Below are 27,321 nucleotides of genomic sequence, written 5' to 3'. Positions count from 1 at the left end.
GGATCCCAATACAACAAGCTGAGTGTGGAGAACCTTATCCTCGATGGCCACTTGGGGACCACTAGAAGGACCATGTGATGCAACAAGCTCACTCTGTGGAGCGTGATCGCTATCAGTGAGATTGACCATAATGCATTAAGAAGACCACTTGGCCAGGCGTTGGCAAGAGCATCCCAAGTGGGGCACTGGTCTACGCCAAGAAAAATCACAATGAGTCGTGCACCCTGAGCCGAATAGCTCCACCTGGGCCTGCTCAGATCCCAAAACAACTGCTCCACCTGAGAGTGCAACCTCCATTCCCCAGACTGCATCCTTCAGCATTAGAGGCAATCTGCCTGAGAGGTGTAACGCCCTCGGGGAGGCCAATTGGGGATGAGCCTATATCCACAGCCTCTGAGCTTCCTTTTGGAACTGCAGTGACCTGGGCCCTCCTTGTTAGTTGATCCATTCGAATGAGCACATGCTTGTTTTTGAGAAAGGGCAAGAAGTGCTTCAGAGCCAAGTAGGCCGTCAAGAGTGACTTTGTTTACTGCCACTGGCAGGAGGGGATGAAACAGAACCCTGTTTGTTAGCTGTCTGATAATCAGAGAAACATGCTGTTCATTTTTGAAGAGGATAGCTGTGTCTTTAAGAGGGGTGGGTCAACTTTGAGAGCTCCTGTCTCCAGAACGGTTGGTCATTCTCGTTAATCCAATCATGTTCTACACTCTCTCAAAAAGGTTGACATGTAGAAAAACACCTGCTCAGATGGAAAGGGGTGAGGTCAGAGTGATTTCTGACAGAATACCCTCACTCTGAGATTTTTGGAACAGTTACAGCAACAGTTTTTGTCGCTTGAATCAGTTTCAACAAGTATGTTAATGGTGGAAATTAATTTCCCTCCCTCCCAGGAAAGGACCAAATCGCTTCGTCACCATCAGGAAGAAGAACGGTTCAGACAAACCCCGGCCTACTATGCCCCTCACAGTCTCCCACAATTCCTTATATTTCATCCGCAGCCTACTTCAGAGGTTTCCTATCAGCAATAAGGAACGCATAGACATGCAGCCCAACAACAAAAGTGGCATGTCTGTTGCTGCAGAACCTGGTGAGTGTCAGTGTCTGGCTAAACTATGACTCTGCAGTGAGTTACAATGATGCAGTTACAGCTACCGTACTTTTCGGACTATAAGCCGCTACTTTTTACCCCACGCTTTGAGGCGTGGGCTTATAGTCCGGTGCGCTTTATATACGGATTTTTCCGTAGCTTTTCTCCGCCACAACAACAACCGCAACTTCCGGTTCCGGTCTAACACATTTACTAGCTCCCAACACAGAACAGTTGCTACCAGCAACCCCTCTGCTACCAGCTGTTACTGACAGGGTCGCTACAATATGGATGAAGTACCTTTGACCTACCTCTCACTAGGACTGTTAACAAAAAAGGTTGAACGGCAAGATGCTTTTAACAGTACATGTCCGACTCGCTAGCTTCTAAGCTAATTTTAACATTACGGCCAATGGGGAAATGCTAACCGCGATTAGCATTAGCGAATATATAATAGTCTGCATTTGGGTCCTTGAACACACCACATCATGCACCGGGGCAAATCCGCCCTTGAGCTTGCGTTGTCCTCCTCATTGCGCTGTCCCCTTAATCTCATAGTATCCCAGCCTTTCAGAACCCGTTGGTGAAGGTGGATTCTTTCACACTGTTCCGCGCTGTTAGGATCCACTGGCAGACTTGAGAAAAAGCTGATCTTCTCTGCTCATAGCTCTGAATAGCATTTACGGCTAACTGGCTTGGCCAGTTGCTGCTGGCACAACAGCTATTCAGAGCTATGAGCAACAACAGTTATTGCCTCATTGCTTTTCGTTTGGTAGCCGTGAGAGACCTTAGTCTGTAATGCAAGTATGTCTACATGAAAAGATGTACAAAGATATATTATATATTTGCTAATGCTAATCGCGGTTAGCATTTCCCCATTGGCCGTAATGTTAAAATTATCTTAGAAGCTAGCGACATGTTATGATGTTCATAGAAGAAGACAACTTTAGTACTGTTAAAAGCATCTTGCTGTTCAACGGGGACACCTGCGGCTTATAGACCAGTGCGGCTTATCTATGTACAAATTATTTTTTCTTTTAAAAATCAGCTGGTGCGGCCTATATTTCCGGTGCACTCTATTGTCCGGAAAGTACGGTAATATCCATTCCATGAAAAAAAAGATGGCATAACCTACTTCCACTGGGGTGCTGTCTATACTGCCCACCTATTGTAGTCTTACTGGGATATCCTCTGGGATACATGAGGGAAACCTTAAAATATGTACAACGTCGCCTAACTACAGTTGGAACAAAGTCAGCACAAAGTGTTGCATTTCAAGATGGAAAAATCACCTCAATGTCAAGTCAACAGATGTGTTGTATAGGGTTGTGCAACATTCTTCAGTTCTTCCCTTAGATGGCAGTTGTGAGAGGAACAGGGCTAGCGGGCGCTTAAACAAAGGTATACCCATGGTGCCTCAGAGAAGGAGTCCATCAGAACTGGACAGTTTTCGAAGCTCCCTGCCTATCCATGAACGCCAGGAAGAGATCAGCCAGCTCATCAGAGAAAACAGGGTTGTGTTGGTGGTTGGAGAGACTGGCTCTGGAAAAACTACACAGGTGGGTCTGCCACAACACTTTGGTCCCGACTGAAGCATCTCCACTACAAAGCACATTGAAATGGAATTTTGTACAAATATTCATGGATCCCAGAGGATAAACCCTTGTCTTTTTGGTGGTCCTCTGACTCTTCAACTAGTGCCAAAACTAACATTGTTCCAATCAGCCTCAGCTGTTCAGTGCTAATTAGCACATTTGAACATGTTAACACTCTTAGTCTTGTTTCATACGTGTTGTTTTTTGTCATTATTGTCCTTACTAGAATGTTAAAAGATACAGACATCTGAACTATGAGAGAATTTGGAACTGTGTCGCTGATTTTTCATTTTTCTTTTGAAATATTGTGACACTAAAACAGGGGGTAAATCTACTGATATTGGATAACTATTGCGTAGTATGTATGGTTTGATCCTGAGGTAATCCTGTGTCACTGTGCATTGTCCAGATCCCACAGTTCATGCTGGATGAGTGCAGCAGGAATGGAGATCCCTGCAGGATCTTCTGCACTCAGCCCAGACGCCTGGCTGCCATCGCTGTGGCTGAGAGAGTGGCAGCGGAGAGAGGAGAGAGTGTGGGCCAGACTGTCGGTTATCACATCAGACTAGAGAGCAGGTACATTAGATCAGAGCCTTTTATCTTAATGCTTCATGTGTTCATCATTTACACCTACAGTAGGACAACTAGTTAAATTCAAGGCCGACACTACAGAGCACTTTCCAAAGGTCTTTAAACAAGTGTACAGTACAAAACCATTTCGGGAGAATGCACACTAATCATGTTTTTCTCACACACACACACACAGACAAATGTGGACACACTGAATTTAAGCTACTGAATTTTTATGTATGGTTGGGAAAGTGAAAGTATTTTGATAAAATAGAATTTCAGAAATGTATGATTTGTTCAATCGAAGTTGAAATTGCATGTTCACTTTAACTTCTTTCTCTGCTTTGTGCACTTTTAAATTAAACTTTCAATCCGTTGTATTCTTAACGGATGTACAATTGATATGCTGTCTGCAGTGGGTGAGCAAGTTATGTTGTAAAATATGCTGCATTCATTTCTTTTAATGCATCCATCCATCCATCCATTTTCCTCCGCTTATCCGGGGTCGGGTCGCGGTGGCAGCAGGCCAAGCAGGCTGACCCAGACCTCCCTCTCACCGGCAACATGTTCCAGCTCATTCTGGGGGATCCCGAGGCGTTCCCAGGCCAGCTGGGAGATGTAATCTCTCCAGCGTGTTCTGGGTCTTCCCCGGGTTCTCTTCCCAGTTGGATGTGCCTGGAAAACCTCCAGTGGGAGGCATCCAGGAGGCATCCTAATTAGATGCCCGAACCACCTCAGCTGACTCCTTTCGACGCGAAGGAGTAGCGGCTCGACTCCAAGCTCCCTCCTGATGACCGAGCTCCCTCCAGATGGCCGAGCTCCTTACCCTATCTCTAAGGCTGGGCCCGGCCACCCTACGGAGGAAACTCATTTCGGCCGCTTGTAGTCGCGACCTTGTCCTTTCGGTCACGACCCAGAGTTCGTGACCATAGGTGAGGGTAGGAATGTAGACAGAGTGGTAAATTGAGAGCTTTGCCTTCCGGCTCAGCTCCCTCTTCACCAAGACGGTCTGGTGCAGCGCCTGCTTTACTGCTGCAGCCGCACCGATCCGCCTGTCGATCTCCCGCTCCATCTTACCCTCACTCGTGAACAAGACCCCGAGATACTTGAACTCCTTCGCTTGAGGTAGGCACTCCGTCTGCGGACACAGCTCCTACTGCAGTCGTACAGAGACCGGATCGCCCGTTGTAACGGGTTCGGCACCCCATACTCCCGCCGCACCCCCCACAAGAACCCCCGAGGGACCCGGTCGAAAGCCTTCTCCAAGTCCACAAAGCACATGTAGACTGGTTGGGCAAACTCCTAGAATCCCTCCAGTAGTCTTGCGAGGGTAAAGAGCTGGTCCACTGTTCCACGGCCAGGATGGAATCCGCATTGCTCCTCTTGAGTCTGAGGTTCGACAAGCGGTCGGAGCCTCCTTTCCAGCAGCCTGGCATAAGCCTTCCCCGGGAGGCTGAGTAGTGTGATACCCCGGTAATTCGAGCACACTCTCCGGTCCCCCTTTTTGAAGATGGAAACCACCACCCCGGTCTGTCATTCCATGGGCACTGATCCCAACCCCCATGCGACATTGAAGAGGCGTGTCAGCCAGGACAGCCCAACCATGTCCAGCGCTTTCAGCATCTCAGGGCGGATCTCATCCACCCCCGGCGCCTTGCCACTAAGGGGCTTTTTAACTACATGAGGACATGTTGGTCGGGTTTAGGAGTTCCTCAAAGTGCTCTTTCCACCGCCCGACGATGTCCCCCGTCCGGGTTAGCAGGATGGTTTGCCAGAACCTCCTTGAGGCCAACCGAAAGTCCTTCTTCATGGCCTCCCCGAACTCCTCCCATGCCCGAGTTTTAGCAGTCGCGACCACCACAGCTGCAGCCCTTCTGGCCTGCCGGTACCTGTCAGCTGCTTCAGGAGACCCCTGGGCCAACCAGGCCTTGAACATCTCCTTCAGCTTGACGGCTTCCCTCACCTCCGGTGTCCACCACCGGGTTCTCGGGTAGCCACCACGACAGGCACCGATGACCTTCCGGCCACGGCTCCTAGCGGCCGCGTCCGCAATAGAGGCTTTGAACATGGTCCATTCGGATTCTGTGTCCTCCCTCCGGAGGTGGGAGTTAAAGACCTCCCCGGACAGGGTCCTCCACCAGACGTTCCCAGTTCACCCTCAATACACGTTTGGGCTTGCCGGGTCTTTCCAACCGGGTCCCCCGCCATCTGATCCAACTCACCACCAGGTGGTGATCAGTTGACAGCTCTTCTCCTCTCTTCACCCGAGTGTCCAAGACATACGGCCGCAAATCAAATGATAGGATTACAAAGTCGATCATTGATCTCCGGCCTAAGGTGTTCTGGTACCAGGTACACTTATGAGCCACCTTATGTTCGAACATGGTGTTCGTTATGGCCAAACCGTGGCAAGCACAGAAGTCCAATAGCGAAACACCATTCGGGTTCAGATCGGGCAAGCCGTTCCTCCCAATCACCCCCCGCCAGGTTTCTCCGTTATTGCCCACGTGAGCGTTGAAGTCCCCCAGGAGAACTATGGAGTCGGTAGGTGGCGCCCTTTCCAGGACCCCTCCCACCGACTCCAAGAAGGCCGGATACTCCGAACTGCTGTTTGGTGCATAAGCACAAACTACAGTCGGAGCCTTGCTCCCCGCAACCCGAAGGCGCATGGAGGCGACCCTCTCGTGAGTATCCCCACTCCCGCCCGGTGCCTCTCACCCTGGGCAACTCCGGAAAAGGACAAAGTCCAACCCCTCTCCAGGAGCTTGGTTCCAGAGCCAACGCTGTGTGTGGAGGTGAGTCCAACTATATCTAGCTGGTATCGCTCCACCTCCTGTACCAGCTCTGGCTCTTTCCCCGCTAGCGAGGTGACGTTCCACGTCCCTAGAGCTAGTCTATGCTGCCGGCGATCGGCATGCCCAGGTCTCCCGCCTGACCCACCGCCCGGTCTGCATTGCACCTGACCCGACATAGACTTTCCCACCCATAAAAAAGGACACACACTTGACCTGGTCTGCACATCCGGCATTACCATCAGCAATCTAACAAGCATCGACCTCACCATCTCTGACCACCTGGCTATCACCTTGGACATAGACATCCCCACCCCCCATGTTAAGCAGAATCACACCATAACATTCCGGAACATCAAGTCTATCAACATCCCCTCGCTCTCCTCCACCTTGGCTGCCACTGCCTCTGCTCCGATTTCGACTGCCTCCCCCACTGCCCTGGTCAAGTACTATAATGATGCACTCTCCTCCTGTCTTGACATCATCGCCCCCAATAAATCCAAACTCATCTCCTTCACCCACTCCGCCTCCTGGTACACTGACTGACTTCGCCACCTCAAAGCGCAGGGCCATCAACTGGAACGTTTTGCCAATAAAACTGGACTTACTGTTCACCTTGATGCCTTCAAACTCCATCAACAACAATATAAAGATGCCCTGAACAGCGCTCGCTCCTCTCACTACTCCATCATCCAATCTGGCTCCAACAACCCCAAAATGCTTTTCTCCACCATCAACAAACTCCTCAAGCCCATGGACACCATCTCCACTTCCTTCACCACCAGCAAATGCAACTCATTTCTATCCTTCTTCAACGACAAAATCATTGCAATACACAACCAGCTGGCAGCCCCCACCACCCCCCAAGCCCTCAACATGACTCTCCCCTACTTCCAAGCCACTCACTCTCATCCTTCAGGTCAATCACTGAAATGGACCTCTCCTATATACTCTCCAGCATTAAGACCTCCACCTGTACCCTTGACCCTTCCTCAACATTGATGGCTCCATCGTCACCCCCTCCACCCAGGTCCGCAACCTCTGTATCATCCTCGACCCCACCCTCTCTTTTCTACCCCACACCAACCACATCACCAAGACTGCCTTCTTTCACCTCGGGAACATTGCACGCCTCGGACCCTCCCTGTCCTCTGCCACCACCAAAATTCTCATCCATGCCCTCATAACCTCCAGACTTGACGACTGCAACAGCATCCTCTGTGGTTCTCCCAACAAAATCCTCAAACTCCAATATGTTCAGAACTCTGCCGCTCGACTGCTCACTTCCACCTGCCGTGATGATCACATCACCCCGGTTCTTTGCAACCTCCGCTGGCTCCCGGTCAAATACAGAATAGACTTCAAAATACTACTCACCACCTACATAGCCCTAAACAACCTGGCCCCTCCCTACCTTTCAGACCTCCTCCCCCTCCACGCCCCAACCCGTTGCCTCAGGTCGGCCGGTGCAAACACTCTGACTAAGACCATCAGGACCAAGCGCCGGACCTGGGGTGACAGGGCCTTCTCAGCTGCTGCACCTCCCCTCTGGAACACCCTCCCCATCCACATCCGTGAGGCTCCCTCCCTATCATTCAAAAAAGCCCTCAAAACCCACCTCTTCAAACTCTTTCACCTGCTAACCCCTGCACCCTACCCTAGAGGCAGATAGTCCGCTCATGACCCTCTGTTCATAACAGCATGACTGAAGCTACAGCAGAAGAAGAGGAAAGTGATACGGCTGGCATTTTACACGCATTTTTAGATCCTCGGGAGCCTAATGTTAAGAGCGCTAGCAGCAGCTTATATTGACAGATGAGTTAACAGTGTTGCAGTTGTGAATGCTGGTCTGAAGTCAGTACATCAGAGAACCCTGCTGACACTGAGCAGTGTGTCAGTGTGTTTCTATACATACAGTATATTATGCTTCAGAACTACTACTCTACTCTACTGCTGCTTCCTGTCCTGATTTATTCAATTCATTAAGCCTGAATGAGTCATCTGACATGAGACATTTTCAGAAAGACAAGAGATAGATTTTTAACTCTAATCTTATTGACTTCATGTGATTGGAGAGACCTGGATGTGATCTGTGTCTGTCTGTGATGGGAACTGTGACTTTGGACATCTACACTGAACACAGTTTAAGGACATTGTAACATGTAACACTCTTTATATTTACTTTTCAAGGTCTATTATGCACACGATTTGCTGATTGTTTTGCCAAATAGTAATATGATATCGGAGATAACGATCAAAGAATGTAATAAAAAGAAATGTGCTGGAGTGTTTTGTTTTTATTTTAGTAAGTAATGTTTTACTTTTAGTAGTACTTGTTTTTGCACAGTAACAGTATGTTTATGTAGAGTACAGTCTTTGTCTGAAAACTAATGTCTGAAAAGGGTTCTTCTCAGGTGACACTTAAGTCCTCTATTTAACTTTCCTGTCTCACGTTTGCAAGCCTGTGTAACACTTAATAATGTTTAAAGTGTGAATGACTCAAGTAACTGTTGACTTTGAAACCTCAGGATCTCGCCTAAGACGCTGCTGACCTTTTGCACCAGTGGAGTGCTCCTCAGAACATTGATGGCTGGAGATGCCAGCATGACAACTGTCACACATGTCATTGTGGTGAGCATCAAGACTAGAAATAAACAGGACATACAGTCTCAGAAAATCATTTTACTCTGTTATCCTGCATGTATTAGAAGCTGGGATTGTTCTTTGAAAAACAGCATTTTCATTGGGTGTTAAGTTTCTCTTTAAATGAGTTTCAGCTCCCAGTTTGACTTTTGTTTGAACATGTTAAAGTGACTTGCTGTGTTTTAACAGGATGAGGTGCATGAGCGTGATGGCCTGACTGACTTCCTGCTCACCAAGATGCGGGATGTGCTTCAGAAGATTCCCACTCTGAAACTGATCCTGTCCAGTGCAGCTCTGGATATAGACCTGTTTCTTCAGTACTTTGGCTCCTGCCCCGTTATCCACCGTACGTCCTGCTAACTCTGTGTTCACTAAATGAATGCTCATACCAGCTATTACTTATTATTATTTTTATACATTTCAAAACATGTTTAAATGTAACAAGGCATCCTATTGGATGATCCCATCATAGGTAATCAAGTCATATGTATCACATGTTTGTCACATGTGTATACTTCACACATTACCGCAGGAAGACCTTCTTTCAGTGGATGAAAACTATTTGCAGTCAATAGTGTTCCTGTAGTTTTTGACCATGTTTGATTAATGTAACATCTAAAAAGTTTTTATCAAAATTGAGAGTTGGTCTCAAGCCTCTCAAAAATATTTTAATTTTTTCCAAATTCAACTGAGTACAAGAAAAATATCAATGTATTGACTTCAGGGGTGATGTTAGATATACAATCAATTTCAAAAGGGATTCATCAAAACAAAAGTAATTCTTGGTTCATATCATTCGACAGATAATATCGCAAAGTATTAAAACTATTCTCGTGGAATATTGTTGTATAATGAATTCACATCTATGGATCTCTGGTTACAAGGGATGGATGGTTGAAAGTGTAGTTGGATGGAAAAACCCCAAATGTCGCCTGCAGACACATCCTGCCGATCCTCTGATTGAACTGCTCTACCAATAAGCCACAGTTGCCCTACAGTACTCTGTCTGTTCATAACAAATATTTCTGATGTATTGAAAACCTGTGGACCTGCAGGCAAAAAAGGCGAAATATTTTTAAGTAGCATAGCATTTCTTATTTTTCATTCAAATGGCCAGAGAACATGTATAGTAAGACTCGTACAAACCGATGCCATTTCTGGCTAGCCTAACTGAATGACCAGGAGTGAAAACAGCAAAAATGGTCTAGGGTTCAAACCTTTGTTTACTTCAATTTACACAGGTAAATAAAGGGACACCGCTATCCAGAAATTGCAAATATCACATGCACCACCTTTACAATGAAGTAGCACTAATAGATTGATAAATACTGCAGCAAGTGTTACAGTCAAAACATGTTACATTCTAATACAAAGATGGGTTATTATTGTGAACTGAAGTAATGCAAATGCAGTGCAATCTGGTAGGAGTGTTATCTGTGTATGTGGAATTTGGTGTTAATTATTTAATTATTAATAAATTAAGAGTTTTGTTTTATGTTTAGTCATAGGAAGACAGTTCGAAGTGAAGGAATTCTTTCTGGAAGACATTTTGATGCTGACAGGCTTTAACAATGACATGAAGAAATACAAAGAAGAGACACAGAGAAGTATGAAGCTTTTATTAATTAGTCTACAGAATCAGACTGAATATATAAAATGCATTATAGCCTTCCATCTGGCTTTGTCTTAATCTCCTCTGTGTATGACATGTCCTGGTTCTCAGAGGAGAAGAAGCAGAAGTATTTGACGGAGTGGTGTAAGACAGTGGAGGAGGAGAAACAGAGGACCCCTGTGTCTGCCCTGGGCTTCCTCCAGGATAGCAGCTCCCTGGACAGAGGGGACAGCACCTGCAACAAGCTGGTAAACCAACACAATCCCATACACACCACTCTCTATGCACTGCTTCAGTGGGACAGATCAAGTCCAGTGTTCCGCAACTCATCTCGTTATCAATGTAAGTGCCATACTCACTAAATGTGGGGCCTCTGCTATCTGATGTAGCAGCACTACTCGTTTTCCCTGAAGCTAAGTTTACTGTTATATTTCATAAAAATGTAATAATTTCACAAGTGGAACCTGCACGACAGTGCAGGGCTCCAACTTAACTTTTTGTTTTTTTTAACACTGTCCCAATCCATCCTGAATACAATTTAAACAAAACTAGGGTTGGTTATGTTGAAACCAACAACAGTACAATAGATTAAAATTGATGATCTGATTATCATTATCATATCATTATTATGATTAAACGGGGTTCGTATGGTCATTGAAAACCTGGAAAAGTCATGGAATTTTTAAATAGTAATTTCCAGGCCTGGAAAAGTGCTTGAAAAAAAAAGAATCCCAAAAGTTTTGGAAAAGTCATGGAAATGTGTTATATTCATATTTTCATGTCGTTCATTTACGCTGAGTTGCCAGCCAGCGTTTCTCAGATTGGAGTGAGACGAGGAGAAAATGTGATCTTCGCAATAGAACATCTTTGATGTGTCTAGTCTTGGCCAATCAACGTTCAGATGTGTACAGCGTCTTCATTTCCCTCCGTTAACGTTTAAGTTACGTTATGTTCCGTTACCGTTCAGACTTGCTGGGTTAAGTTAACGTCCACTGCATGCTGAACTTTGTCGACTGTTAACGTTCGTCATTATCACGATTTACAAGGAAAAAACGTAACGTGATGAAACGTGCAGCCCCCCCCCCCCGTATTCCGGTTCAGTTCACGCGGTCAGTCGTTAACGTTAAACCGGAACACCGGCGCATCTGGTTGCAGGTTGTTTTTTCAACTCAAAGTAGAATGAGGATGATTTCGTGGTCAGAATAACTTTCATGACCACGAAACATGAGGCCCAGATACTGATGAGATGATGAGGTCAAAGAGCTTCAGGGAGAGGAGGCTGGTTGTGTAGCGCAGCTTGACGCAGGGCTGAGCTGTGAGGGCTGAGCTGTGAGCTGGGCCTGGATAAAGGTGGAGGTCTAAACAGACGTGAGTACAGCTTCCTGCTGTCACAGTATTTTAAATACATTGATATTCAGGGTATGCTAAATGCAGCCTCTGCTCAAAGGAGATGAACTACAGCAACAAGGGCTCATATGTCCTCTCATCACACTGTACACACCGTTCACTGTAATGACCACAGCCAGTGTACCAACAGGCCCAACAGTCCCACGTTGCTCTCAATAACCCTGAAGTAATGAGAGGGTTAAGGTGCCTGTACCTTCATTTCAGCAGGTTGCTAATGCAGAGGTGTGTATAGATCACAACTATTATTTTACTCTTGATAAGCTACTTTAGCCAGAGTAGATTATCATTTTCATTTAAATACTTGAACTGGATTGAATGAATATTAATTGCAAATAGAAGATAGGCCACAATTCTAACCGCTGTGCAGTAACAGTGGAAGTTAATATTAAGCCATACAGTAACAGGGTTCAATGAAAACTTTGCACTACAAAAGGGAAAGCAATATGTGCACAAGCTGGATGCTGATACCTACTAAAGCTCTTATAGATGTCAGTGTTATGAATGCCTGTCAACCAGAGTATATTTATAAATGTTTATTCTTTTGATCAAACTATTGTCTCTCATTCGTTTGTATCATTTAAGGTATACTGTATGCTTTGGAATTCTCATTGTTATTTTAAATACTACATTTTCTCACTTTTTCATGTATACACCGATATTTCACAAAATGTTTGGTCATGGAAATTTGGTTTAAAGTCATGGAAATCCATTGGTCAAAATGTGTATGAACCTTGTTTGATGGTTTACAGACTTCAGAGTGATTGAAATGATTTTTGGGATGGCAGCAAAAAAAAAGTCTGGCTCTTTGTAGACCAGCTTCTATAATCAAACAACATAGAGATCTGTATCTGACAATTGGATCATCAATGATCTGCAATTAGTATCAGCGGCAAAAACAAACGTGATCAGGGATCTCTGAAAGTTATATTAACTCCTTTTTTTTCTTTTGTGCTGCTCTGATCTGTGATACAAACAAATGAGTTTTATGATCTGTTGCACCACTAGTAGACATGCAGATTGTCAGGTAGGTAGATGGACATGTAGTTAGGTAGACAGGCAGGTGATAAGTAGACAAACAGACCTGTAGAGGGCAGGGAACGCAGTGGAGAAGAGATGGTCTTGAGGCAGGATTGGAATATTGGGAGGGACTGAGAAGCTTTGAATTGCGTGTGGTGTGTCTGTTGTTTGAGCTAGCACGGTGCAGTTTCTGTGCTGTGGAGTGGGCGAAAACCGAACTGCCGGGTTTCAAATAGGTTATTAGAGTGCAGGTGGGTTTGAGGTTGTGTGGCAACAAGGCTTTTAAGGCTGTTTGAGAGGAAGGGAAGGTTGGAAATTGGCCATTAGTGGTTGCGGTAGGATGGCTCAAGACCAGGTTTTTTGAGAATTGGGGTGAAAGCAGTAGTTTTCAAGGGGACATTTCCATGGAACAGTAAGGAATTGAAGAAGTTGGTGAGGCTTTTTAGAAAGATGTTTTTTGACTAGTTGTGGACGTGGCATTGGGGGTGGGATAGTGAACTGGATGAGGTGATGATCAGACAGAGGAAATAGACTGGTGAATGTTAAATATTCGTAAATTGACAGAACAGACCAGGTTAAGGATACGGCCTTTGACATGGGTGGAGAAAGTGACATGCTGAGGAGGTTGAAATCGTCAAGCAAGGTGGTGAATTCAGATGAAAACTTGTGGGTGGATGGGTCAATGTGAATGTTAAAATCAACTATTGTGAGGAGTTCAGACAGAAAAGATGAGTTAAGTTTGGGTCCACAGTAAGTGAGGATTATAGTCATTGAGCAACAAGCTTTAAATGCTAGGAAATGCTTTAAATGCTGATTGAATAAGACTGAAAGCGTTTCTGCAATGAGACGGACGGGGTTTGCAGATGTAGTCATAGGATGTAAATAGAAACAATTAGCTGGGGTTCTGGAGTTAGACAGCTAAACATCCATAAGATGGTAAATCAGGGACCTAAAAAGTCAATGCACTGATCATATCAAATCTCATTTATAAAAAAAGGATGAGGGATTGTTGGGGAGTGTTTGAGGAGGCAAATTTGACATGCTTCTGTTGGTCGCAGGGATTGCTACTAATTCTATGAGCACACTCGTTGATGACATAGTTTGGATGTGCCAGTGCCTCAGAGAGACAGCATGGTGATCCCAGAGTAAACACACCTGCATTGTGAGGCTTAAGAATACTTCAATTTTATTTGTATCGTCACATACATAAAGACATGAACCCATCCTCAGCATTAGCAGCAGAGGGCTGCTGTAAAGCTCCCGGGGAGCAACTTGGGGTTCAGCGACTCGTTCAAGGACACTTTGTAAAACAGACAGTAGGAGCCAGGGATCAAATCGGTAACCTTGTGGTTAAAGGATGACCCGCTTTATTAGTAGTACTTTTTGCCATCAGAACATCCAAAACAGCTGTGACAGTTTGAGTGAGCATGTGAGGAGTTTTACTGCCATGTCAGTATACTATCACCAAGCGCCCCAGGCCGGTTTCTGATGAGCTAGTCAGCAGGCTAGGTGGCTAAGAAGGCAGCGGCCACAGCCCACAGGGCTAACTGCACCGTGACGGCGAGGCTGTCCGGGGTAATACCTCCTAGCAATGGATGCCAGAGGTTGAAGAGTTGCGGTGTCTATCTACAGCCATGTGGGTATAGGCAGTCAGGGCTAGTTTGGCTGTTGGTGGCTGACTATAATGTAGCAGGTATGTAATCTTCAACTGTGTCACAGGTGATAAGCTGACCAACTCACAAGGTGAAAATCAACAAGACTAAGACTAATACAGCTTGTAAAAACAACTATAAATGAGATTCGGTTACAAGTAACCTTACGTTGCAGATGGAGAAGCCATTTTTTAGTTTTTTATTATTAAGGCCTGCAAAGGCTTTAACATCTCTCTATCTGGTAAGTGTTTCATCCAAACAAGTTATGTTGAGTGTGGGTTGTGTTGTGGGAAACCTGACTGTTGATGCTTGGCACCCAGTTGAGTCAGTGTACTATTTTGTGTTGCAGGCTGAGAATGACACAGAACAGCTGGAGCCGTGGCTGCTGAAGGAGATGGACTCATGCATTTCCAACATTTTCCTCAATAACGACCAGGATGATTTTATTCAGCTCTTCAACCTCATCCTCCATGAAAGTGTAAACGGTACGACTCAGAGCTGATCTCTGCTCTCACTCACCTTTCTGAAATCACTCATGCATTATGCAATTTTATAATTGTGCCATTTAAATGCTATTAGAATGGTAATCATACTTTTATTGCCCATAACTGCTGGCAGCGAATAACTCCCCAACGCAACTTGTTGAGGTATTAGTGTGTGTATTTCAGAATTTTGGCTAGCTGTTTCCCCCTGCTTCCAGTCTTTATGCTAAGCTAGGCTAATCCGTCTCCTGGTTCCGGCTTCATATTTACCTCACAGACATGATAATGGTATTGATCTTCTCCTCTATCGCTCAGCACAAAACATCAGACTCTGCAAAAAAGTGTTTTCCCAAAATGTGCTGATAATATTGAAGTGCTGGCCCTGTGCTGTCCTGAGTGTAGTGTAAAATGAATGGATGTATGAAGATATGAAGGCTTGTATTGTTTTCTTTACCTAGTGGACTACAGGCACAGTGACACAGGGGCCTCTGCTCTGATGGTGGCAGCAGCTCAAGGGTTCCTCACACAGATGGCGCAGCTGCTCAATATGGGGGCAGACATCAACATGAAGGCATCCAATGACTGGTAAGACGTCCACCATGTTGTTACCCAGCTGACATTAGGCCGCTATGTTAAATGACGTGATGTTTACTGTGAGTCAGGACCATTGTTATTAGTGTCAGTATTCATCTCATTTCAGGACAGCCTTAGACTTTGCCAAACACTTCCAGCAGACAGATGCTATGGATCTACTCAAATCTTCCATGTGAGTGTAATGTTGACCACGATGTGCAAAACTAAACTACTCCTTTTCCCCTTTTTAGAAGAGTTAATCAGTTTCTTTTTTTTTGCTAAAGAGAGGCAGTGTTAATGGCATTTATTTGGTGTTTCAGAAAGAGTTTCTGGAATGTTCAGTGTAAAAATGCATCATTCTCAATATATTAAACATACATTTGGAATAGCTGATTTTCCCTTTGCTGCAGTGGCATTTGTGGCTATATGGAAATGAATCTCCATGAAATGTGTAATGGTCAGCCCATCTGCCCCCAATCATTTTTGCACAGTCCCTAAAGAAGCTACACATAAAGTAAAAGCTTGTCTGAATTGAAATACAGTTTGAGAAGGTTTTATAAATGCGTACTGTGCAGTCCTCTGGGAGAGGTGAGCAGCCTGGATGAGTCCACTCTGATGCAGTGTGGCAGTGCAGAGCTGAGCCCTGAAGAGCAGGAGCTGCTCAAGCTGTACCACCACAGCTTTGACGATGAGCGGGTGGACCTGGACCTCATCATGGATCTGCTGCACAACATCTGCTCCACCACCAGTGATGGTGAGCCTCAGCACTTCATTTGAACAACATGGCTGTTTACTGTATGATTCTCACTACCGAGCGAGTCGAACCGTTGCCCGGCGAACGTGACTATTAATCACAGGCAGATTCAGGGAACACGGATGATATTTCAGGATTATTACAATCTGATCTTTTATCTGTTGGTCTTTAGGTGCTGTCCTGATTTTTCTTCCTGGATATGATGAGATTGTGACACTCAGGGACCGCATTCTATATGACGATAAGAGATTCTCCACCCACTCTGAAAGGTGAAACATAAACTTTCCATAAGAAGAATGTAAGACATTTGAACATCATGCAACATCTATAGTATTCTACAGTTTTAGATATGTTGACTTGAAGTCATGATAAGTTAGAGATGTTCTTAATGGTATTGTGATATTCAGATAAATACAGGATTCTTAAAATATATGATCAACAGAATATGGTACGTATAGATGTAGACTTGGTCCTGGATTAATCTGGGCCTTATTGCCATGTGTTGAGTTGATTGTGTTGAGCATAGTATAGCACAGCGGCATATTGTAGTGTGTCTTTGACAGAGGTGTGTCCTCTCTCAGGTACCAGGTGTTCACTCTACATTCAGACATGCAGACTCTGGATCAGAAGAGAGCCATGAAGAACACTCCACCTGGTATCAGGAAAATAGTGAGTCTCTGGTGTCACTCAGGACACCCAAAGCTGCATCCTGTCTACACTATGACTAGTAGCTGGTGACCAGTAGGGTTTGCCCTTCGAATGGCACTTTTCAGGAAATTTGTAGGGTACTAACTCACTATCAGACTAAAGAATAACATTTAAAAATGTTTTTTTCCTTTCAGATTCTTTCTACTAACATTGCTGAGACGAGCATCACTATCAGCGATGTGATGTTCGTCATTGATTCAGGAAAGGTCAAAGAGGTACACTCACTGGAATTGGATTTGCAAAACAAGAGTAAAATGAGGTCTAACAACAAATAAAAGTTCACACTTGGTGGTTGGTAATGAACTCCTAAATGTTGTTCCTGTTGTAGAAGTCCTTTGATACCCTCAGTGATGTCTCCATGTTAAAGACGGTTTGGATCTCGAAAGCCAGCGCTTTGCAAAGGAAGGGAAGGTAACCAACAATGTCCACACCCATGATCTTATATCTGACCTCATACAGACTCAATGTTAAAGAATCTACTGAATGTGTGACCTGTCCACAGAGCCGGCCGCTGCAGACCAGGGATTTGCTTTCGCCTCTTCAGTCGACTCAGGTTCAACAACATGCTGGAATTCCAGGTTCCACAGCTGCTGCGGATGCCACTGCAGGTAGCAACAAACAAACACACACGCGCACCCTTCATAGCCTGTTACATGTGGAAGTACTTTCTTTCAAGACATTGTTCACAGCAAGTGTTTTAAGATTTAAACTCTACAAAATGAATGCTCTGCTTAGTGTTCATCATTAACTGCTGTTTATTATTATTATTATTATTATTATTATCATTCTATTACATTCACTGCCTCTATTATTAATATGTTTTCAATTCAATTTAGCTTTATTCGCATGAACAAAAATATGTTGCGAAAGCGTTTTACAGAATACACATATTGCATGTTAAATACACAGGATTCATATGCAGGTTACACTGATATATATTGTATAAGATAGTACCGGTACATGAAATATATTATACAGTTTAATAGAGTTACTTAATTTTGTGGATCTATTAGTGACTGTGTGTTTCTCAGGCTGTGGCAGGCAGATACATATTCAGCTGCCAGAGGAGCAGCTGTCCCTTCACCAACTGACAGTTTCTCCTCTGGGCTTAACATGACAGAGTTTGGTATTTTCTTTGTTATTATTGGAGGATTGTAATATAATTAAGTAGATCTTGATGAGCACCAACAGAGACTTACTTAGAATGCAGTAGCCTTAGTAATGGGCTGTAATAGTGATAATATGTTGTGTGTGTGTGTGTGTAAGGAACTGTGTCTGCAGACCAAACTGCTGGCCCCCTCCTCCTGTCCAGTAGCTGAGTTCTTGTCCAAAGCTCCACAGCCTCCTGCTGCACATGCCATCAGGAACGCTGTGCAGAGGCTAAAGGTAACAAATATTACTATGTACCTCAATTATTCCTGATCTCTGACTATACAAGCCTACACATCCACATTCAGTATTACGGTCAAAAAAAAAAGTCATGGAGTTGGTATTGATACATACCACCGTTCTCTGCAGACAATAGATGCTATGGACCAGTATGAAGACCTGACTGATCTGGGCTACCACCTGGCTGATCTCCCCTTGGATCCCCACTTGGGCAAGATGGTGCTGTGCGCTGTGGTGCTCAAGTGTCTGGACCCCATTCTAACCATTGCCTGTACACTGGCCTACCGGGACCCTTTCATCCTTCCCGCTCAGGGATCTCAGAAAAGAGCTGCACTACACAACCGCAAATGTTTCACCTCCACCTCCTTCAGCGACCACATGGCCCTGCTGAGAGCCTTCCAGGTAGGTGGGGATTAATATGGGAAGCCATGATTTGAGGGGAGATGTAAAGGGATGCTTCCTGTAATCTTATCTTTTTTTCTCCTGTGAAATACATTCTAGTTTTACCTCCTGAGGTCTCTATGAATTGAAAATACAGCATGCCTGAATGCCTGATTATTGTTTAGTTGAACTGCTCATACATTATTGATGTGGTTTAGAGGGAGCAGCAACTTGTTATCTACCCATTATCAGGCTGCTTTTTTCAAAACAAGATGGGCAATTGGATAACTGCTGCTGGATATCTGGGCCTTTTACACTGTTTGAGACAGGGAGGATGGGCGATATGGCCAAAATCTTCTATCACCGTAAATGTCATTTTAGATGACGATACAGTAGTTGTTCTGTAAATTCAATTAACAAATGGTTTAAAATAATCACAACGTACTTCATCACATTTGATTAATTTCTACTTTTATTTAGAACTTCCATACAAACAAAAACAACTGACTCGCATGAGACAAAGCTTGAGTTAAAAACAACAGAGTCAAAACAGTAAAACCAAAATACTTTCAAAATTGAAGCTTTTAAATTTCTTGAGAATAATAATTTCAAGTGTAACAGATTTCTAAAATTAACAGACGTACATAAATACCAGCCTGACTTTAGTCAGTGCAATATCAAAATCACAAATTTGTATCACGGGAGAATAGCTACTGCGGTTGAAGCGGTATTGCCAAATATCTACTGTTAGACTCATTTCACACGGTACATATCATATCGCCCAACCCTAGTTTGCCACTAGTTTTTGCCTAGTTTTTTCCCACTTAAAGGACCAGTGTGTCGGATTTAGTCGTATCTAGTGGTGCGGTATAGTGCAGATCTCTGCCAGCTGGTGGTGGAGAAGTACTGCGTTGTTTGTGCTGGTAGTTCTGTTAGCTGTTAGCCAAACACACTGCAAACTCTTGTCCTTTATTATCAGCAGATACTGGGGGGTGTAGATGCTCTCAGCTCTGTCATCACTAGTGGCCCCTACCAGACGGGGGCCTTTAAGAGTAGTGAGTGATGAGCAGCAGGCAGTCAGTGGCAGTATACAACTTGTTCTGTGAAAGTGTGAGTCACATTAACCACTAGAGGTCCTTGAACATGCAGCCATAACTACACCCTCAGAATATGATGCAGTTTGCTGCAGCAGAATGAGAGATTAGTGGACAGATACAGAGGTTAACAATCACTCACACACTCACTCACACAACCGATTGCATGATCCTTGCATGATGAAGCAGAATATATATATATATATATATATATATATATTCTGCTTAAAAAGAGGTGAGAATAAAGTATGTGATATTGATGATGAATGACTGAATGTCTATGCTATCTTGTAGCTTACAGCCTATTGTTTCAACTTCATTCTCTCCATATATATATATATATATATATATATATATATATATATACATTTTTTTTTCAACTGGTCATATAGTTATTATTTTGGACAAAGAAATCAAAACGGAGAAAACAAAACAGGGCTCCGACTCACTGTTTCCACTAGGGCCTTACTGAAAATGTTAGGAGCACCAGAACAACATTTTGTCGCACCACTTAATCGACATGTAACGCAACACACCCAGATTTGTTTCCATCTTAACTGTATTATGACCCTGACTTTGTAATATTAACAGAAGACATTTTGTGAAATTGTGCTTTTTTGAACAAATAATAAATTGTGCGGTCAAGTTGTCTCATAAAAGTGGGCTATTGTAATTGTGCTGAGCTAAGCTGACATGTTATTTCTTTTTGATTTTGACTACGGTTTTCCAATCCTTTGTTCGGCGCTCTTTGGTTTATTTGATAGGTGTGATTCAATTGTTACACATAAGTTTGGCACAACACAACCCCATGGCTGGAAAACAAACAATGGAAGAGTTTGATATTGGACAGATCGCTGTGAGCTCTGCAAAGTATAACTTCAGCATCTCTCGGGTGCACTCTGTCTGGGGGCAGTTACAATGACCCAGTAATTGTTTTGGGGTTGCTTGTGACGGCCCTACAGTCCACCATTCACTAAATCAATCTGTGCACTGTTGATGAATCAGAATTGTTTTAATTTTAAAGTATCCAATGAATGAAAGTATCACCACTGCAAACCTGAGTGTGGATCTCTCTCTCTGTCTCTCTCTCTGTCTCTCTCTCTGTCTCTCTCGCTCTCGCTCTCTGTCTCTCTGCCTCTCTGTTTGTGTCTGTCGCTCTCTCTGCCTGTGTGTGTGTGTGTCACATGATATATATGATGATTTAAAGAAGAAGAAAAAATCGGGGAAATATCAACTCACACTGGTGCTCCTAGTTATGAAATGTAGGGGCACTGTCTCCAAAAATGGTCACAAAATGTGACATAATGGTCGCAGTCTAGTCAGAGTATTGTTATCAAGTAATGTGTGACAATTAACCATGATGCACATATAAAGTTATATTCCCCAGCTGAATGGAGTTCATGTTTGTCCTGTGTGGTGTCAGGCATGGCAGAAGGCCCGCAGTGAAGGCTGGGAGAGATCCTTCTGTGAGAAGAACTTCCTGTCCAAGGCCACCATGGACATGATATTTGGCATGAGAACACAGCTGCTGGGACAGCTCCGAGCCATTGGTCCGTTCCACTTTCATTTTCGTTTTATATTCCACAGCAACCACGTGTGTGGTTTGACGCGCCATCACCAGACTGCCTGTTATCCACTTAACATCCATTGTGTGTCTATATCGCTTTGTACAGTAAAGCATGTGGCGGAGACAGAGACTTCATGGTGCATTCAGGTTTACCTCGTAAACTCAAGCTCTTGTAAACCCTCTTGCCATCTTGTTTTTGTTAGTGTGGTACGTTCCTAAAACATGCACCCTTGAAACCACGTAGCCTCTCATTTTAAAGAAGAAAATGAGTTGTCAGGAAATAAAACCAATGATCTGTTGATCGTTATGAAACAAGACCCCATAGTCTAACGATGGCATAGATCCAAAACAAATCGTGACATTTAAATCGAACGTTTGAATCGATTGGAGAATTGTGGCCCAGTAAATATGTCCCGACATATAAAAGTACAAATATGGAAGTCTGACTGTGAAGGAAGAAAACACATTTGTTATTGAAGTAGTTTTTGTCGCATGCATAAATGAAGACTCGATTTAAAGCGGCCTGTTTTTTCCCAGGTTTCGTGCGAGCCCGTGGGGGCAGTGACATCCGGGATGTGAATCTGAACTCTGAGAACTGGGCTGTGGTGAAGGCAGCACTGATGGCTGGCATGTATCCAAACCTGGTCAATATCAACCAGGAGACCTCCCTGCTCTCCAGTAACCGGGAGAAGAAGGTCCACTTTCATGCCACATCTATCCTGAGCCAGTCCCAGTTCAAGGAGGTAGGGGAAAAAATTATTTCATTAATACGTAATCCTGTCTGTATATTGTGGTCTCATCACGAGAAGGATCTTAACTCTCCTTTCTATCCACCGAGCGCTGTCCAGAGGTGTCAGAGCTTTACAAGACCTGCAGAATCCATGCCTAGTTATTACACACATTATGAACACGTATCTTGTCAAAACATTCTGTTGAGAAAGAAAGGACACGGATATAATCCTTTCAGCATTTTGGTTTCTAGCTTTTTAAAAGTCAAATCCATGTAGGTTTGTCCTCTGAAGCCACACAGTTAGTGAGCCACAGAGGAGGGAGCTGCATGTACACATGGATGCCCTGCAACTATGGCTTGGTGCATATTTTCTTTAATTTCATGCACATTGGATGAAGTGGATTTTCTCTGCAGCCCCTATACACAGCACCGACAGACGGATTAATAGACAAAAGGTTTTAGTTGTGTTACTGTGTGTGTGTGTGTGTGTGTGTGTGTGTGTTTAGAACAGCCCAGCTAAATTGGCCCAGGCCCTTCCCACAGACTGGTTGATCTATGACGAGATGAGGCGAGGCCACAGGATGGCCAGTGTCCGCTGTTGCTCCGTCATGACTGCCATCACTGTGGCTATATTTGGAGGGTGTGCCAAACTACCCAGCTCTGCCCTGCAGAAACCTGCTGCACAGACAGCTACTGGTAAACAAACAATTCAAATCTCAGGACTTTGTTCTTCATGAATATTTATTTAAGTATGGTGATCTCTGTCTGTCTGTTCAAACCTGTTTTCCACAGCAAGACATTTTGACTATTAGTTAGATTGCCATGAAATCAGCATGGTTCCTGATGTCACCTTAACATTGTGGGCCAGTGTACACTGTGAATATTTGGCAAAAAGCTTTCCGTCCTAAGCTCTACATTGAGATTCTGTCCACAAACTAATGGGTGACAAGGCACAGCCCTGGTTGAACCAAACACTGGTTGAGAACATGCTTCCAAAAAGAAAGACACAGACCAATGATGACTCATAGAGTCAGCCCCAGCATCCCCAACAAAGTACCCTGAGAGACATGGACACAAGCCTTTTCCAAGTCCACAAACCACATGCAGGCAGATGAGCAAACTCTCACGACTTCTCCAGAGGTGAAGCTGTTCACTCTTCCATGACCAGGACAGAATCTGTATAATTTAGACACCAAATGTTTTATTTACATTTGAAATAGTTTTGTCCCCAAAAGAAGAAGAGTGAAACAACTCAAACTTCCATCCAGTGGAGTTCCTCAGTGTCACATGACAGGAGAATCCTGTTAAAGTTGATGTTAAATTAGTTTAATTATTGAACGATAAATATTGAGTGAGGAGGTTTAAACTGGTTAGTTCATCTGATCCTGTTCCTTCACTAACCTGTTCCTATGGTGAAGTCTGAAGAAGAGCTTTACTAAAGTTCATTCCAGCCTGTTCATTTGTTAGTGTAGAGACGTTCTACAAGACAAATTTATCAGAGATCATTCAGACACACACTTGGTCAATATAGCTGATTCTGATTGTGATAAGCTTTCCCGGGGGGGCTAAGCATACTCTGATAACTGAATTGGGTGTAAACTAAGTCATCCCAACACTATCCAGATACAGTCTCTCCCAGAGTATGTAGAGGGGTCGTGCTTCCCTTCAGTCCCCCAAACATTGCTTCCTCCCGTAACAATGGGATTTCTTTCACTATCCTCTGAGGCCAATGGAAAGGAGACATGCCCTTCCCAAATTTCTCACGTCTTGACCATTATTAAAATAACGTTTGAAGACATTTAATGTTTGAAATGTCATGGCACTCTCTCCTGAGTGTTTAATGACGGAGGTTAATTCAGAAGCCTTCCTGTTCACATTCAGTCTTTGTCTCCCTGCTCCTTCTTTCAGACAGTCCTCCGGTTGACCTCAGTGACAGTGAGACAGAGGACCTAGCTGAGATGAGGCTAGATGACTGGCTCATCTTTCAATTGGATAAAGAGGTGAGAGAACATCGCTGCTGACACCGACCTTTCCACCTTTTCCTAGTTTATGAATTTTGATGGGACTTTCCTCATACGACAACATTTGTAGTGTATTCTATGTCAGTGGTCCAAAACCTTTTGGCTTGTGAATCAATGTCTACTTTGCGCCTCAGCAGTAAATATTACAAAGCTGTAAATGTAAATATGTTCATGACATGATCCCTGACATTAGGAAATGGAAAAGTTTTGGGTTAGCTCAGCCTCCCTTTACACACAGGATCATAGGATGGTTCTTGACAGGTTCAGACTAAGTCTTAGCCGATTTGATTCTGCTTATCAGTAGCAGTTGGTGATGGCATCTCTGATCTGCCTCAAGCGTCTGTTCAGTCTCTGGAAGCTGTAATCTATCAGTCATCTGTAAAAAGGGCCTGGAGCAGACTAATTGATTTGCAGCCTTTAATTGTGCAAACAGACCAACGTTTCAATACTTGACACAGGGACGTTTCAGCTTGTAGACAGCATGCGTGCTGCTGCACTTTATGAAGGATTTCACATTGGGGTCACATCATTGGACTATTAAAGGCTTCAAATCATCAGCATGCTCCAGTCCCACTTTCTTCTTGGAGGTTTGCTGTCCTCGAGCTGAGAGGCTCCTGGTTCAGCTGCAACCCTCTGCATCTAAGAATTTAGGTGTCACATTTTAATATTGTCTCGATTGTTCTGTAGAAACATGAACAATCATGCTTTTTATAATAAAGAAATGTTTTTCAATTTATTAACATGTTTTATAATTTGACTACAGAATTAGTGGGCTAACCCATGTCTACTGCGTGTTCCCGAAAGGAAGGCACACTGCATGTTTGCTGTCTTTGCCCCAACATTGAGTAGTTACTTTTTAAATTGTGATCATCCAAATCAATTACAATTTTGAAAACGTAACACTCTGAACTTACAACACACCCAAATATAATCTAACTAGCCTCACCCTCACTGCTAAATGGTCTCAAAGCCTTAATTACATCAGTTCAGATATTGGTTACAAAGGTGCGATACATAGAATCGAGACATATGTCAAGTGGAGATGATGTAAGTGACGTGGGTGTGTGATGAGGAATAAATCAGTCCAACTCGTTATGGGTTTTCCTCACAATTTAAGAGAAGTCCCAACACTGAACCAGACAAACCCGAACCCACTTCTCCTCAAACTTTCTTAACCCTGAAACTTCCAGCTGCCTGAACAGCGCCGACTAGTGGCGATATCTGCTACCAGATCCTCAACTTAACATAACTGCAAACACTAAATACATGTAAAACAGGATGATTGATAGATTCAATAACACACTAAAGTCAGTCAGTGTATTCAAGCGTTAACATATGTTTGTAGCAACTGCTGCCTGAAGCTCTTTTTAAAGCATTCCATACCTTGTGAACCTCTGCCAACCACACTGAAGTTTTGTACCCTTTATAAAATACTTCCTCCTTGTCTTATATGTATGTGAGGGAAAGTATTTTGATATGAGTCAGAGTCTGTTGTCTCGATATATATATATATATATATATATATATATATTATCTATCTATCTATATATATATATATATATATATCTATATATATATATATATATATATTATCTATCTATCTATCTCTATCTATCTCTATCTATCTCTATCTATCGATCTATCGATCTATCGATCTATCGATCTATATATATAGATCTATATATATATAGATCTATATATAGATCTAAATATCTATATATCTATCTAATGCTTGCACTTGTATAAGGTTACAAGTGCTCTAAATGGAAGAAAAAGCCTTAACTTTAAAAACAAGCCAATGTATTTGGACAGTGTTTTTACCAGTTCATCAACATGAACCTGTAAACACTTAAAAAGAAAACATCCTTGTGTACCCCATAATCTGACCATTTATTTTGTTACAAACATGTTCAAGATCACTTTGAGCAAAATACAGTGAAGCTTGCATTGCTTCTATTTAACAATCATTTACTGCATTTTTAAGCCATGGATCCAATAATCTAAATTAGTTCCTCATTTAGATTATTTTTCACCCCATATTTAATGCTTTTACTTTGAGATGTTGTCATGGGACATCACTACGTCTGCTAGAAACAATTCACTCCAATACTTTGGAGAAAGTAGGCGATATAGATAAAGGTTTCTCTTTTGTTAGGTCTACACTGTTGCTCTTGTTTGTTTCCGCCCCGCCTCCTTGACATTTTGTACTGAATCTCTTCCTTTTTACATACCATTTAATCTCATGTTGCGTATCATGTTTTCAGGCTGCAGGACTGGTGTTTGAACTGAGGCAGAAGTGGCAAAATTTGTTCATCAAGAGGATCCGTTGTCCTTCAAAGCCTTGGTCTCAACAAGACGAGGCCGTCATCGGAACCCTGGTTTCTGTATGTCACATTCTCTTTTCTTCCTCGTACTTTCACTTAACGACACCAACGTAGAGCAATGCTAGTGTATGTAAGTGTCACATATCGCATGAGCAGCCTCAGACAAGTTGTCATCCTCCTCTTCTTTTTAGAATATTATTATAGTCATTGCATTGGTTGATGATGCAGCCACACGTCGAAACAATTGAGGATCTCTGTTTTATTTATAGTGCTTTTAGGAAACCTTTAAATAATAATAGTCATTTATGTCTTAATGTGCTCGTTCTCGCCTAAACTTGACAAATAGCTGCCTCACTTAACTGTTGTATTAGTGGTGTAACGGATCAGCCCTCACGGTTCGGATCACTCGTAAACCGCGGATCAATTGAGTATTTTTTTCTTTTCTTTTTACAGTGTAATCATCATAGTGTTGCTGCTCCTTTTCAAGTAACAAGTCCCTGAATATCAATGCAGAGTGTCAGTGAACAGATATAAAGCAGTAGTGTGTTCACGTGAACGGAGCAGCTTAGAAGCATTTAACGGTGAAGTCATGGCGAGCGGAGGAACTTGAGAAGCCGCGGCGTCATTTAAGTCGCAAGTTTGGGAACATTTTGTCTTCCCTGTAACTTATGACGGACGAAACCGTTACGGTATGTAGGCGTTATTTAAAGAGAGACACACGACAACGGCAATACATCGGCATGTCCAAACATATGAAGTGCCACCATCCCGCCTGTCAGCGACGCCACCCACTTCAGTGTGAAGCTGTTCCAGGCCTCTATGAAAAAGAAAATACTGTAGAGACTGCTTTCACCACGGCGGAGTGGAGATTCATAGTCCGGTGCTGTAGACACGCCCCCTCTGTGACAGTCACACAGACAGGT

At 43.5% G+C, this 27,321-nt stretch overlaps 1 protein-coding gene across 3 annotated transcripts in view; it reads left to right on the top strand.

Annotated features, from left to right (window-relative positions):
• Positions 1-27,321, top strand: part of ythdc2 (YTH domain containing 2) — a 44,984-nt gene that overhangs the window by 7,839 nt on the left and 9,824 nt on the right. For all 3 annotated transcript variants that reach the window (XM_079290021.1, XM_079290020.1, XM_079290019.1), the window contains exons 5-27: positions 891-1,087; positions 2,444-2,646; positions 3,092-3,258; positions 8,573-8,675; positions 8,877-9,033; positions 10,190-10,294; positions 10,411-10,547; positions 14,725-14,860; positions 15,316-15,442; positions 15,558-15,623; positions 16,006-16,184; positions 16,357-16,453; positions 16,766-16,853; positions 17,027-17,107; positions 17,221-17,303; positions 17,395-17,500; positions 18,159-18,278; positions 18,411-18,683; positions 21,180-21,306; positions 21,861-22,066; positions 22,560-22,749; positions 23,962-24,053; positions 26,339-26,458. In XM_079290021.1, the coding sequence (XP_079146147.1) occupies positions 891-1,087; positions 2,444-2,646; positions 3,092-3,258; positions 8,573-8,675; positions 8,877-9,033; positions 10,190-10,294; positions 10,411-10,547; positions 14,725-14,860; positions 15,316-15,442; positions 15,558-15,623; positions 16,006-16,184; positions 16,357-16,453; positions 16,766-16,853; positions 17,027-17,107; positions 17,221-17,303; positions 17,395-17,500; positions 18,159-18,278; positions 18,411-18,683; positions 21,180-21,306; positions 21,861-22,066; positions 22,560-22,749; positions 23,962-24,053; positions 26,339-26,458 (3,160 nt within the window). The remainder of the gene's footprint in view (positions 1-890; positions 1,088-2,443; positions 2,647-3,091; positions 3,259-8,572; positions 8,676-8,876; positions 9,034-10,189; positions 10,295-10,410; positions 10,548-14,724; positions 14,861-15,315; positions 15,443-15,557; positions 15,624-16,005; positions 16,185-16,356; positions 16,454-16,765; positions 16,854-17,026; positions 17,108-17,220; positions 17,304-17,394; positions 17,501-18,158; positions 18,279-18,410; positions 18,684-21,179; positions 21,307-21,860; positions 22,067-22,559; positions 22,750-23,961; positions 24,054-26,338; positions 26,459-27,321) is intronic.

The sequence above is a fragment of the Melanostigma gelatinosum genome, assembly GCF_949748355.1.
Source record: "Melanostigma gelatinosum genome assembly, chromosome: 18".
Taxonomy (NCBI): domain Eukaryota; kingdom Metazoa; phylum Chordata; class Actinopteri; order Perciformes; family Zoarcidae; genus Melanostigma; species Melanostigma gelatinosum.
The sequence above is the reverse complement of the archived record's forward strand: the minus strand, read 5'-3'. Positions and strand labels throughout refer to the sequence as shown.